The sequence below is a fragment of the Mobula birostris genome, chromosome 15 (genome assembly GCF_030028105.1).
Source record: "Mobula birostris isolate sMobBir1 chromosome 15, sMobBir1.hap1, whole genome shotgun sequence".
NCBI classification, from domain to species: Eukaryota; Metazoa; Chordata; class Chondrichthyes; order Myliobatiformes; family Myliobatidae; genus Mobula; species Mobula birostris.
Genome location: NC_092384.1, coordinates 42,978,412 through 42,991,795, shown reverse-complemented (window position 1 = coordinate 42,991,795; position 13,384 = coordinate 42,978,412). Strand labels below are relative to the sequence as shown.

The 13,384-nt window shown below is 41.9% G+C and overlaps 1 protein-coding gene across 7 annotated transcripts in view; it reads right to left on the bottom strand.

Annotated features, from left to right (window-relative positions):
• Positions 1 to 443: 443 nt before the first annotated feature.
• plekhf1 (pleckstrin homology domain containing, family F (with FYVE domain) member 1) overlaps positions 444 to 13,384 on the bottom strand; it is a 33,971-nt gene continuing 21,030 nt past the window's right edge. For 2 of the 7 annotated variants that reach the window (XM_072279658.1, XM_072279659.1), the window contains exons 2-4: positions 12,149 to 12,219; positions 11,848 to 11,927; positions 444 to 2,876 (exon numbers count right to left, since the gene is read on the bottom strand). In XM_072279658.1, coding sequence (XP_072135759.1) covers positions 1,848 to 2,657 — 810 coding nt within the window. In that variant the 5' untranslated portion in view covers positions 2,658 to 2,876; positions 11,848 to 11,927; positions 12,149 to 12,219 and the 3' untranslated portion in view covers positions 444 to 1,847. The remainder of the gene's footprint in view (positions 2,877 to 11,847; positions 11,928 to 12,148; positions 12,220 to 13,384) is intronic. The other 5 variants (XM_072279661.1, XM_072279660.1, XM_072279662.1 and 2 more) reach the window with 4 other exon arrangements.

Below are 13,384 nucleotides of genomic sequence, written 5' to 3'. Positions count from 1 at the left end.
GGTTCCAATGATCCAAGAGATTGAAACCCTGTCTCCTGCACCATCTCCTCGGCCACTCATTCACCTGTGCTGTTGGATTAATGAGTGCTGACAATTAAGCATGGTGATTAAATCCAAAAACCAATGATCAGCGATATGAGTTCGATTTCTTCCAAAGCAGCCAGGATTAGATATCCATGAACATAGCAAGGAAGTTTACTAGTGTCCTTCAGGGAAGGAAATCTGCCATCCTTGTCTGGTCTGATCTGTGTGTCTGACTTTTCATTGTCCCTCAGTTCCATGGTAAGTCTTTGGGTTTAAATCGAAAAGACTTTAAATGAAATAGAACTTTGATCTTAAATACAGCGCAGACAGTGATTTAAATAGACTCCTTGGCTATGAATATTCTTTGATTTTATAATTCTGCTGTAATGTAAAAAGAATCTACAGACACTGAGGAGCAGTAAGTTTTATTGTTTTTATTTTCCAGGTTCATTTTTGCTAAATCCAATGTTGCGCCTCTGCTACGCCCTTAGGTGGACCCGATTTTGAACCAGACAACATCTCAAACCATATCATTCAGAAACGCTGTTCTTGGATTCAGTTCAGCACTAAGCACTTTTGTCCCACAGACCCTGGTGAACAAACTCTTACTCCTCGGTCTAAATACACCACTGTGCAACTGGGTGTTGGACTTCCCAACCATGGACCTCAGATAGTCAGGGTGCACAACCTCTCCTCCCTCCCCATCATCCTCAACACAGGTGCTCCCCAGGGCTGTGAGCTGAGCCCGTTGCTGTATATTTTGCTCACACATGACTCCATGGGCCAAAACTCGAGTAATTACATTGTCAAGTTCACTGATGACATGACAATGGTGGGGCTCATCACCAACAATGATGAGGCAGCCTACAGAGAGGTGGTGGAAGAGTTTCAGGCCTGGGTGCTGGGAAAATAACCTTTTCCTCAATGTTAGCAAGACAAAGGAGATGGTTATCACCTTCAGGAGAACTCGTATCACCCACAGCTCTCTTCCCATTGGTGGCGCAGCAGTCAAAACTGCAAGCAGTTTCAATCTCCTAGGAGTGCACACCTCTCACGATTGCTCATGGTCCTGAAGCATCGCCGGCTCCATCCTACCCAGCATCAAGGACTATATACAGTAAGGTGCGGGGAATGGGCCAGTAACATCATGAAGGATCCCACCCACTGCACTCATGGACTGTTTGTCCCACCCCCATCAGGGAGGAGGCTACATAGCATCCATGCCAGGACCACCAGACTCAAAAGCCGTCACTTTGCCCAAGTAGTAAGGACAGTCAACACCTTCACCTGCTAACCCATCCCTCAACACCTCCACCTCCACTACGTTATCACTTCTTTATGTACAGACACTCTTGTGCCTAGCATCAATTTATGTATGTAAGCTATTTTATGTATTTATATTTAGTGTTTTTTTGTTATTGTGTTCTTGAAATTATTTTGGTTTTTTTTTGGGCTGCATTAGATCAGAATAACAATTATTTCATTCTCCTTTCCACTTGTGCACTGGAAATGATATTAAACAATCTTGAATCTTGAAATATACACAGCGTCAAAATTACACAAGTATTCACATAATTTTGTTCACCTTGGAAGATTTAAGGCGTGAAAAAGCAATTTATCAAATTAATCATGTCTCTAGTCCACAGACACTCAAATAGCAAGCAAAAATATGCTTTGCCAGGTAAAGCTCAGGTTTACTTCTACTCAGGTTAGCATACATTGAAACTATAATTTTAAGTTCAGTATTTTTCTGTAAAATTACTTAAAGCAAATTTCTTAACTTTTTGCTTTGTGTTGATAAAGTTGATTGCCTCTGATCAGGATTAAGTGTGGAAAGAGGACCAAGACCAACCCGATGAGAAGAATTGCTCTTGCTCTGGCCATTGCTCTGTTCTCTCCTCATCGCTGGATTTCTCACTATCTTCGTCGATGCTGGCAACCGTAGCTCTCTGACCTGTCACGTTATCTGCTTTACTGCATTCCTTGCTCTTCTCTTCCATTAGCTGATGGTAACATAGTGTGCATACCCTTAAAGGCTTTGAGGACTGCTGAGGCATAAGAAATTTGTTCTTCGAGCAGGAATGGCACACCACAAAGCCACATTTTCGGCAGTGATGCCTCCGGATCACAGTACTGAATTTCTTTTGAGTGCACCGCATACAGATTTCAGTCATCTTGTCCGGTATCCAAGGAGCTGCATGATCAGTAGGTGGTGTCTTTCCAGTCTGTTCCAATAGCTGTTCCACACAGTTGCTGATATGCCTCATCCAGTCTTCTTTTTCAAGAGGGGTTGCAGCACTCACCACAAATGATTTTCGTGATGTTTTTATCAGCCATTGGTTTTTCTGCTCATAACTATCTTCAAGGTTTTGAACAGTAACATTTTCCAGTGGTATTATCTGCTGGCCAGCATATTTTGTTTTATGGATGATGACAGTTCCATACACCAGGATGTCATTAAACAAGAAAAACATTCGGGCCTTTGGCTTCTTGCGACAGACTTTTGTCAATAATCCCTCACCTACAAGTACCCGCCCAGGCAGTGCTAGAGGTTGACCATTTGCTCCAAAGCAATTTTCAACTGCAGCAATTCGTTGTGCATTGATCTCTGTGTTTACCAGGTGATCTGTCATCCTATCTATAAGCCCTTGTCAAAAGCCGAATTCTGTGGTTTAAGAAAAGATAACCAGCTTTTGGTTAAATATTTTCCAAAAAGTGTGGGTTTCCTCTGGGTGCTCGGTTTTCCTCCCAGATTCCAAATACGCACTGGTTAGTAGGTCAAGTGGTCACATTGGTGTAAATTGGCAGCGCAGGCTCCTTGGGCTGGAAAGACCTCAAACCAAGCTGTATCTCTAAATGAAAATAAAAATAAAAATTGTGAAAATTCTCAGTGTTTGATTTACAACTGTATTACATGGACAAAAATATATTCAGTTGTTGCTCGCTAATTAATGAAACACTTTTGAAAAATCTATGCTAGAAGTAAAAAGATAGTCTTGAACTCTTTAAAGCTCCCGTCTTCCTATAAGTCTGATTATTGTGGTGATGTTAGGTTGCTAAATTTTAGTGCACTGTTTTTTTGCTTTTTTTTTGTCCTACTTCCTTTTCTCTTAGATAGTATCCATCTTCATTTATTTGCTTTGTGATAAAGTGGTTGAGATTAACATCCTAATGTATTGGCTGTTATTTTCCAACAGTTGCTGCGCTAATGGACTCCTTCCTGAAGGGATTTCTCGAAATGTCAAATGGTAATCATGTTCGAAGGCAAAAATAAAGAAACGAAAGATATCTTTGGCTTTGATATGAGCCAAGATTTGTGATCCTGAAAAAAATTGATAAAATAGGTTTAAGAATAAATGATTTGTTTGACAATCATTATATTTAATATATTTTCAGACCTTTAGTTCAACTATGAGAAAGTGGCATGCATTGTAGTGCCTTCATTAATGGACTCATGCCAATGATGCCGCTACTAATGCAGTTACTGAATGAATTTCTCAAATGTGAAATGCTGCTACAGAACCTCCCTGTTGATTTTAAAGCATATGACATTATTGTCCCTTTCAGCTAGTGAAGCAAGGAATAAACTACGCCCAGTCTGAGTGAGGTCACTTTGTGACAGTTGTAGTGATGAAATGTGAGATCTTATTTTACTGGTAAAGACTATGATGGATACTGCACTCGAGTGACTGGGCAAATATCTGTGGAATGTGGCCAGAGTGCTTGTTCCAATTTTACAGTTTCATCCAGAAATAATTACCAGCACTGTCTATTCCAGGTAAAATCAAAACTTGATTATGCAGCCAACTGAGATCCTGAGACAGTTGGCCATCTGCCCTTGGATTCAGGTATGGCTTCCAGTGTGACCACAGGGGAGATCTTCTACTGGGCTGTTTCATCCCATCTTATGAGCATGGTTCACAGCAGAATAGGGCACCACAACCTCCTCCCAATGCTCCTGACCTGCTGCAGTCACCCAAAGAGGTTGACCATCCATGTGGTCTTACTTCCAGTGTCGGCTCCTGTCAAAACTACCAACGAGTGTGATTCTTTTTTCTGAATGCCATTAATATTTTGCAAAAATCCTAAGTGGTAGAAAAATAGAATCCATGAGCTGCAAAGATTTTAGAGCTGGTTCAATGAGAAAGAGCCAACGAGAATAATAGATGTATATTGGTATAACTGAAAACTGTAGGGCTTTTTATTATAGCCAGCTCTGTCTGTGGTTCATACCAATGATTTAGATTTAGAAGCTATGATCAAGAATATTGCTGATGTATTGTTGCACCAGCATTGATAGTGTGTTTGACAGTGAGAAAACTATAGGCCATGGGAAGGTGTTGAAGTTCCTGAAGACTGGAAGGTGACTAATGTCATTCCATTGTTTAAGAAGTGTAGCAAGGACAAGCCAGGGAACTACAGGCCAGTCAGCCTGATATCAGTAATGGGTAGGTTACTAGAAAGAATTCTGAGGGACAGGATCTACCAGCATTTGAATAGACAATGACTAATCACTAGGAGTCAATATGGCCTTCTGTGCGGAAAGCTGTGCTTGAGAAATCTTCCAGAATTTTTTGAAGAGGTAACCAAGAAGTTAGGTGAGGGTGGGGCAGTGGATATGAATTTGGCCTTTACAGGGTGTTTAACCATCTAACATATAACCATATAACAATTACAGCACGGAAACAGGCCATCTCGGCCCTTCTAGTCCATGCCGAATGCTACTCTTACCTAGTCCCACCAACCTGCACTCAGCCCATAACCCTCCATTCCTTTCCTGTCCATATAGCTATCCGATTTTACAATTTTGACAAGGTCTCACATAGTAGGCTGATCTGGAAGGGTAGATCCCTGGAATGCAGGGAGAGCTGGTTAGGTAGACTCAAAACTGGCTCAGAGGTAGAAAGAAGAGGGTAGTATTTGAAACTTGTTTTTTGGAATAGAGGCCAAAAACTAGTAGTGTGCCACAGGGGTCAGTGTTTGGGCTCTTGTTATATGTTATTTATATAATAAATATAATGATTTGGAAATAATTTTTAAATTATGAGAGGCATCAATAACGTGGATGGCACCAAACTTTTCCCCAGGATGGGTGAGTCCAAAACTAAGGGCTGTAAGGTTTAGGATGAGAGGGGAAAAGTTTAAAAGGGATCTGCGTAGCTACTTTTTTCACTAAGAAGGTGGCACGTTTACAGAATGAGATGCTAGAGGAAGTGATTGAAGCAGATGCAATAGGATCATTTAAGAAGCAGCTTGATGGATGCATGGAAAGCCAGGCCTTCAAGAAATATGTGCCAAACACAGGAAATTGGGGCTAACTGGATGAGCACCTTGATCAGCATGGACTTATCCAGGTGAAGGGACTGGATCCAATGATGTAACGCTCCATGATTCTATTAATGAATTGGTTTGGTGTGCTCAACAGTGGCAAATGGTCTGAAGTGTTATGAGGTAATGCATGTGAGGAACTCAAACAACATAAGAGAAAATACAGCAAGTGTTAGGAGCAGAGGGATCTGTGAATGCACTTTCATAGATCCAGAAAGATAACAGGACAAGGAGCTGAACTGGCGAAAAAGACTTGAGGAATTCTTTCCTTTGTCAACCAAGCAATTAAAAGAAACATGATCAAATTCATCGTAATGTTTTAGTGGCTGTGAGAGTACTGTGTACAGTTCTGGTCTCCACTTTGGAGGAAGTATGCACTGGAGAGGTTCCAGAGAACATTGGTGAGGGTGTTGCTGTAACATTTGTATGCAGGTGTAGTCTAAGCTGTTTTCTATGGAGAATGGAGGGAAGGTAGATTTAATTCAGTCCAATAAATTTATGTGAGGACTAAATTGTAAACAGAATTGACTATAATGAATGACATAGATTTCTTCCTTGATAGAAAGATTAGAAGGGAGTCGAGGCAAATCACTTGAATCAAAATATACTCGTTCTCTAAAACTCTCTGCCTGAGAGGGTGGAAAAAGTCATAAAACATTTAATCTTTGACGGGATGTGCACATCTCTGATGCGCACATTCAGGGACCAAAAGATGGGAAATCGGATTAAAACTCACCATGCCTATTTTGGCCAGTGTGCCCCACTGCCCCACTGTCTTTATTTCTGTTATATATTTCATCATGGCTACTCCATTTCCGTCTCAGCCCCAATCTGTTGCCTTCTACCCGTATCCCTTCATGTCCTGACTAATCAAAAATCTATCAATCTCTGCCTTAAATATACCCAATGACTTGGCCTCCACATTTGTCTGTGGCAACGAATTCCATAGATTCACCGCACTCTGGCTAAAGAACTTCCTTTTCATCCCTGTTCTAAATGGATGTCCCTGTATTCAGAGGCTGTGTCCTCTGGTCTCAGACTGCCCCACCCTAGGAAACATTCTCTCCACATCCACTCTATTGAGGTCTTTCAGCATTCAATATGTTTCATTGAGATCCCCCCTAATTCTTCTGAATTCCAGTGAGTACAGATCTAGAGCCATCAAAAGTTCTTCATATGATAAGCCTTTCAATCCTGGAATCATTTTCGTGAACATACTTTGAACCATCTCCAATGTCAACACATCTTTACGAGATAAAGGGCCCAAAACTGCTCACAGTGCTCCAAGTGTGGCCACACCAGTGCCTTATAAAGATACAGCATTACATTTTTGCTTTTATATTCTAGTCCCCTTGAATGAATGCTAATATCAGATTTTCCTTCCGCACCACTGGCTCAGCCTGCAAATTAACTTTTAGGGAACCTTGCACAAGGATTACCAAGCCCTTCCAGACTCAACTTGCAAATTGACTTACAGTGAATCCTGCACAAGGACTCCAAAGCCTCTTTGCACCTCACCTTTGAATGTTTTCTCCATTTAGAAAATAGTCTACTCTTTTATTTCTTCTATCGAAGTGCATGGCCATACATTCCCTGACGCTGTATTCCATCTACCACTTCTTTACTCATTCTCCTAATCTGTACAAGTCCTTGTGTAGCCTCTCTGCTTCCTCAACACTATCTGCCCCTCCACCTTTCTTTGTATCATCAACAAACTTGGCCATGATGCCATCAATTCCATCATCCAAATCATTGACATATAACATAAAAAGAAGCGGTCCCAACACAGAACCCTGTGGAACACCACTAGTCACCAGCAGCCAACCAAAAGAGACTCCTTTATTCCCAATCTTTGCCTCCTGCTATTAAGCCAATACTCTATCCATGCTAGTATCTTTCCTGTAATACCTTGGACCCTTAACATGTTAAGCAGTCTCATGTGCGGTAGCTTGTCAAAGGCCTTCTGAAAATCTAAGTTGACAACATCCACCAATTCTCCTTTGTCTATCCTGCTTGTTACTTCTTCAAAGAATTCCAACAGATTTGTCAGGGAAGATTTTCCTTTAAGGAATCCGTGCTGACTATAGCCTATTTTATCATGTGCCTCCAAGCACCCCAAAATTACATCCTTAACAATTGACTCCATCATCTTCCCAACCACTGAGTTCAGACTAATTGGCCTATAATTTCTTTTCTTCTGCCTCTTTCCCATCTTGAAGAGTGGAGTGACATTTGCAATTTTCCAGTCCTCCGGAACGATGCTGTAGGAAAGATCATTATTAATGCCTCCACAATCTCCTCAGCCACCTCTTTCAGAACCCTGGGGTGTAGACTATCTGGTCCAGGTGACTTACCTACCTTCAGACTTCTAAGTTTTCCAAGCACCTTCTCATGAGTAAAGAAAACTTCGCTCACTTCCGGCCCCTGACACTGTCAAACTTCCAGCACACCACTATTGAAGACTGATGCAAAATACCTATTCAGTTCATCTGCCATTTCCTTGTCCTCCATTACCATGTCTCCAGCATAATTATCCAGTAGTCTGATATCACTGGACAACAAAGATTTTGGTTTCTAGATACATTAGGGTGTATTTTATGGATTTTGGTTTGCTGATCATGAAAATCACTATAAAGTTTCCCTATCACCCACCATCTTTTTTGAAATGGACTGTATTGGCTATTTCAATTCATAAATGAAGTGAATTAAAATACTGTCCACAATGTAAACTGAACCCATGAAGTGCAACATGTCACGAAAGATTAATTTTCTGCATTCCATTTAGACGTCTTCCCTGCAAATCGTGATGTTGTCAGTGACGGTAAAAGGTTATGGCAGTCATGCAGAAACAGTATCAGGGTAACTGGAATCCATCAATGCTGGCTGATTGATAGAGATTACTAGACAGGTATATGGAGGAATTTAAGGTGGGGGGCTATATGGGAGGCAGGGATTAAGGGTCGGCATAACATTGTGGGCCAAAGGGCCTTTACTGTGCTGTACTGTTCTATGTTCTAGTTGGACACTTAAGCAAGAAGCCTTAGAGTCTGAATACTAATGAAAATTATCAACAAAACATTTTAGCTTAGTAGAACTATTGCACAGTTAGGCAATTAAACACATTATATTCAATAAAAGTTAATTTCTTGTTTCTCTAAATTCCTATGTGATACAAGTAGTCCGAAATTATAGTTGTGTTCAGCTTCAAGCGGTCTATCAAAAACAAAAAATATTTTTTTCTGAGGAAAAAAGCTTTCAAAAATATCTGTTGTCCAATGCATCTACTCCACTTCATTTGTACAGTATATATATATCTGAATAAACTTTTGGTATCCTCTTTAATACTATTGGCTTACCTTTGTATTCCATCTTTTCCTTCACGATTTTTTTAGTTGCCTTGTATTGGTTTTTAAAAACTTCCTAATCTTCTAACTTCCCACTAATTTTTACTCTATTATAGCTTTTATGTTGGCTTTGGCTTCTTGTCACTCACAGTTGACACATCTGCCTTTAGAATACTTCTGCTTTGGGATGTATCTATCCTGTGCCTTTTGAATTGCTCCCATAAACTCTAGCAATTGCTGCTCAGCCATCATCCCTGCTAATGTTCCCTTCCAATCAATTTTTGGCCAGCTCCCCTCTCATGCCTCTGTAAAACCCCTTTACTCCACTATAATACTGAAGCATCTGACTTTAGCTTCTTCTTCTCAAATTGCACTACAGATTCTGTCATATTATGATCACTGTCCCCTAAGGGTTCCTTTACCGTAAGCAAATTCTGATCATTTGTCACCTCTTTCTAATGAATTAATTTGTGTGTGTGTTTTTTTTTACCACAAAGCCACCCCACCCCTCTGCCTACCTGCCAGTTCTTCTCATACAATGTATATCCCTGGACATTAAGCTCTCAGCTACGTATAATACATGCCAATCTGTAACTGTGTTGTAAGTTCATCTGCCTTATTCTGTGCACTGCGTACATTCAAATATAACACATTCAATCCTGTACTCATTATCCTTTTCAATATTGTTCTTATTTTACCTTATAGGCCCCCAGGCCTGAGTCGACGTAGTAGTCTTATTTTACATTGTGATTCATCCTATTCACTGTAATTTTGCTGTATCATCAGCCTTTCCTTGCTAACAATCTCACTACATCTTACCTCTGTTTGTAAACTAACTACACCTTCTTCAGCCCTGTCACTGCAGTTCCCACCCTCCTGCCAAGTTGGTTTAAAGTCTTCCAAACAGCTTTAGCAAACCTGCTGGCAAGAACAGTGGTCCCCCTCAGGTTCAGGTGTAACCCACCCCTTTTGTGCAGGTCGTACCATCCCCAGAAGGGATCCCAAACCCAGAAATCTGAAACCCTGCCCCCTGCACCAGTTCCTCAACCACACATTCCTTTGCCAAATCACCTTATTCTTAACACCCATTGGCATATGGCGCAGGCAGCATTACAGAGATTACTATCCTGGAGGTCCTGTTTTTCAGCTTTCTACCTTGCTCCCTAAAATTTCTCTTCAGGACCTCCTCCCCTTTCCTACCTATGTCATTAATGCCAATATGTACCAAGACTTCTGGCTGGTCACCCTCCTGCGTTAGAATGCTGTGGACCAGATTGTAGACATCTATGACCCTGGCACCTGGGAGGTTACACACCCTCTAGGTGTCTTTACTGCGTCCACAGGATCTCACCTCTATTCCTCCACCTATCAAATCTCCTGTCCTCTTCACCTCTCTTCTCTTCTGAGCCACAGTGCCAGCTTCTGTGCCAGGGACCCGGTCGCTGCGGCTCTCCCCAGTGGGTTGTCCCCCTCAACAGTATTCAAAGTGGAATACTTGTTATTGAGGGGTACTCTGCACTGACTGCCCATTTCCCTTCCTTCTCCTGACAGTCGCCCAGTAGCACATCTCCCGCAACGGAGGGGCGGCTACTTCCCTGTAGCTTCTACTCATCACTTCCTCAATCTTCCATAGGAGCTGAAGATCATCAAGCTGCAGCTCCAGTTCCTTAACACATTCTTTGATTATAAGATTAGATGATTTATTGACGGTTGTTAAACTATAAGCATTTTTTTTTCAGAATGCCAATGTAATGATTGAAGGTGAATTGTTTACCTGGTGTGCAAGAAGTTAGGGATAGTTTATACAGTAAGTCTTTATCACTGTCAAACCACAGTGAAATCTCATGCCTGCAGAGCTTAATCAGTTTTGGAATGACTACTTATAATTAACACCTTTTATTTCTTTCTCTCTTTTCTATCTCTTATTTTTCTTTTCTATTTCGCTTTGTTTTTACCCTTCTCTTCCTGCTTTAGATTCAGGGTCCTAAACAACAGACAATGTACTAAGCTACACACCCAAAATGCTGGACGAACTCAGATGAGTCAGAATCTATAGAAAGGAATAAACCGTCGTCATTTCAGGTTGAGACCCCTCTTCAGGACTGGAACAGAAAAGAGAAGACAGGTGAAGCCAAGTGGATAGGAAAGGCAAATGGCTGGAGAGAAAGGAATTTGATGGGAGAAGAGAGTGGACCATAGGAGTAAGGGAAGGAGGAGGTGGACCCAGGGGGAGGTGATAGGCAGGCGAGAAGAGTAAAGAGGGGGGAAGGAGTGAGTTTTGTTTACCTGAAGGAGAAATCAGTATTCATGCCTCTGGGTTGCAGGCTACGCAGATGGGATAGCTATTTATCTTGTGAGTCATGCTGTCAGTTAGTGCATATTGGACTATGTAGATTAAACAGTGTGAGGTCATGGGCATACAATGATGATCCCTTGCCAAGGATTGCCAAACTCGAGCTCAGTAATGCAACTAAGTCCATTTGTTGAGCATACACAGAAGCCCAAGAAATGTATGTTAAGAAAGACCACCCACACTAACTCCATCCCATTAACCACGCAGTAAGAAAATTCTTAATCAGTTACAAGCTGACTGGTGATCGATTTCCATTGAATGCAAGCTTGAGTCAGTTAGTTTGGGGCTTGTGTAATTTTAAACTGCTAAAGTTGCAGGCAGCAATGTTCTGTGAGTTGACCATGGGACTTTTCAGCAATAGATTTTGCTTTCAGATGTGAGTGTTTCAGGAGCCCTTAGTTTCTGAATGCAGCTCAACAGGAGGAACAAAGACTTAGCTGTATTCTCCCACCGCCCCTTCACCAACTCCCTGGCCATACCCCAGCCCTTTCTCCAGTTGAAGGATATCTCTTACTATCTAGGCTTCAAGCTTTGTGTTCAAAAGTCATAGAATCTGCTGTCCTGTGTGTGTAATTACTTCCAAAGTAACAGCTGCCATCTGCCGCAGCCAACTGCACATCACCTTCAGAAGGAACAGATTGACTTGAACTGGAACAAGCTCCTCACAGAGTTGTGACAAAGCAGCTGATGGTGTGATTAGTGCTGGCTGGATGCTAAAGTATGATAATTGCTCTGCAGAGTGAGTGCGGCCAGCTCCTTGCCCCAGGCCCGCTTGACATAGCTTGTCTCAGCACTCACCGTCCCACAGTCATTTTCAGCCGCAGTCCAGTGGAGCCCAGGTAGCTCACGTGCAAGTCGAGGATGCCTCTGTTTCATTACTGAAGCCAAAATCAAAAGAAGCCTTATTATTTTGCATTATTACTCCCTCTGATTGATGTGCAAAGCCATTGGTGGTAACAGTAATCTGGACTACAGGAAATCATAGACTAGCTTCAAACGATTAAGAAACGAACCTTTTATAAGCAGCTCATCCTTTGATAATGCACAAAAGGTTAAGAAGTTTGTTTGCTCTCTAAACAGGATAGAAATTGACTCTTACCTCTGCTACTTTTTCAGTTGCCTAGAATGTACCGGCCAGCTTCAGTGTAATTTTTCAGATCTCACCATCTTCTGAAAAAAAATGTCAATACACAAGCACATATAAATCTGCTTACCTTACAGGGCTGATGAAATAGCATGCTGAATTTTGGAAAAACCTACCCTTGACTATTTCATCAGACTGGTTATTCCGGTTATGTTCTGCATCCTTTTGACAATTGCTCAGGCTAGCTATGCAAATTTTAAATGCCTTGCTGGAGAATCTGGCTTTGAATTTGAAAATTGATTTAACTAACTAGGAAGGTTCATGGGCAGCCGGTGCAGAGTACCCCCGTGGCTGATCCCCTCAATAATAAGTGTACTATTTTGGATACAGTTGAGGGACATGACTTAACATGGGGAGATGCAGCAAGCGGATCTCTGACAGAGTCTAGCGTTGGGGTTCAGAATAGAAGAGAGGTGAAGAGGGCTACAGTTGTGATCGGAGATTCCTTAGTTAGAGGAATAGAGATGAGATCCTGTGAATGTGCTAGAAACACCCGGGTGGTATGCAGAAAAATAGAGGGCTATGGGTAACCCTAGTTATTTCTAAGGTTGGGACATGTTCGGCACAAATTTGTGGGCCGAAGGGCCTGTATTGTGCTGTCGGTTTTCTATGTTTCTATGTATGTTGCCTCCCAGGTGCCATGGTCAGAGATGCGTCAGATTGGATCCACAGCATTCTAAAGGGGGAGAGTGAGAGGTCTTGGTACATACTGGCACCAATCGGTAGGAAGTCCTGAAGAGAGATTTTAGAGAACTAGGTAGAAAGCTGAAAACAGGACATCCAGGATAGCAATCTCTGGATTGCCTGTGCCACACATCAGTAAGAGTAAGAATAGGACGATCTGGCAGGTGAATGATTGGCTGAGGAACTGTTGCAGGGGGCAGGGCTTCAGATTTCTGGATCATTGGAATCTCTTCTGGGAACCTGTACAAAAGGGACGGGCTACACCTCAACCCCAGGGGGACCAATATCCTTATGGGCAGGTTTTCTAGAGCTGTTTAGGAGAATTTAAATTAATTTGGCAGGGAGATGGGAACTGAAGTGATAGGGCTGAGGATGGGGTAGCTGGCTTACAATAGAGGATATCTGTAGTGAGACTGTAAGCAAGGAAAGGCTGATGATAGGGCAAAATACCATCATTCCAAATAAGCTGATTCCTAAGCTCCGGAAACTGGGCCTTAGCACTCAGAT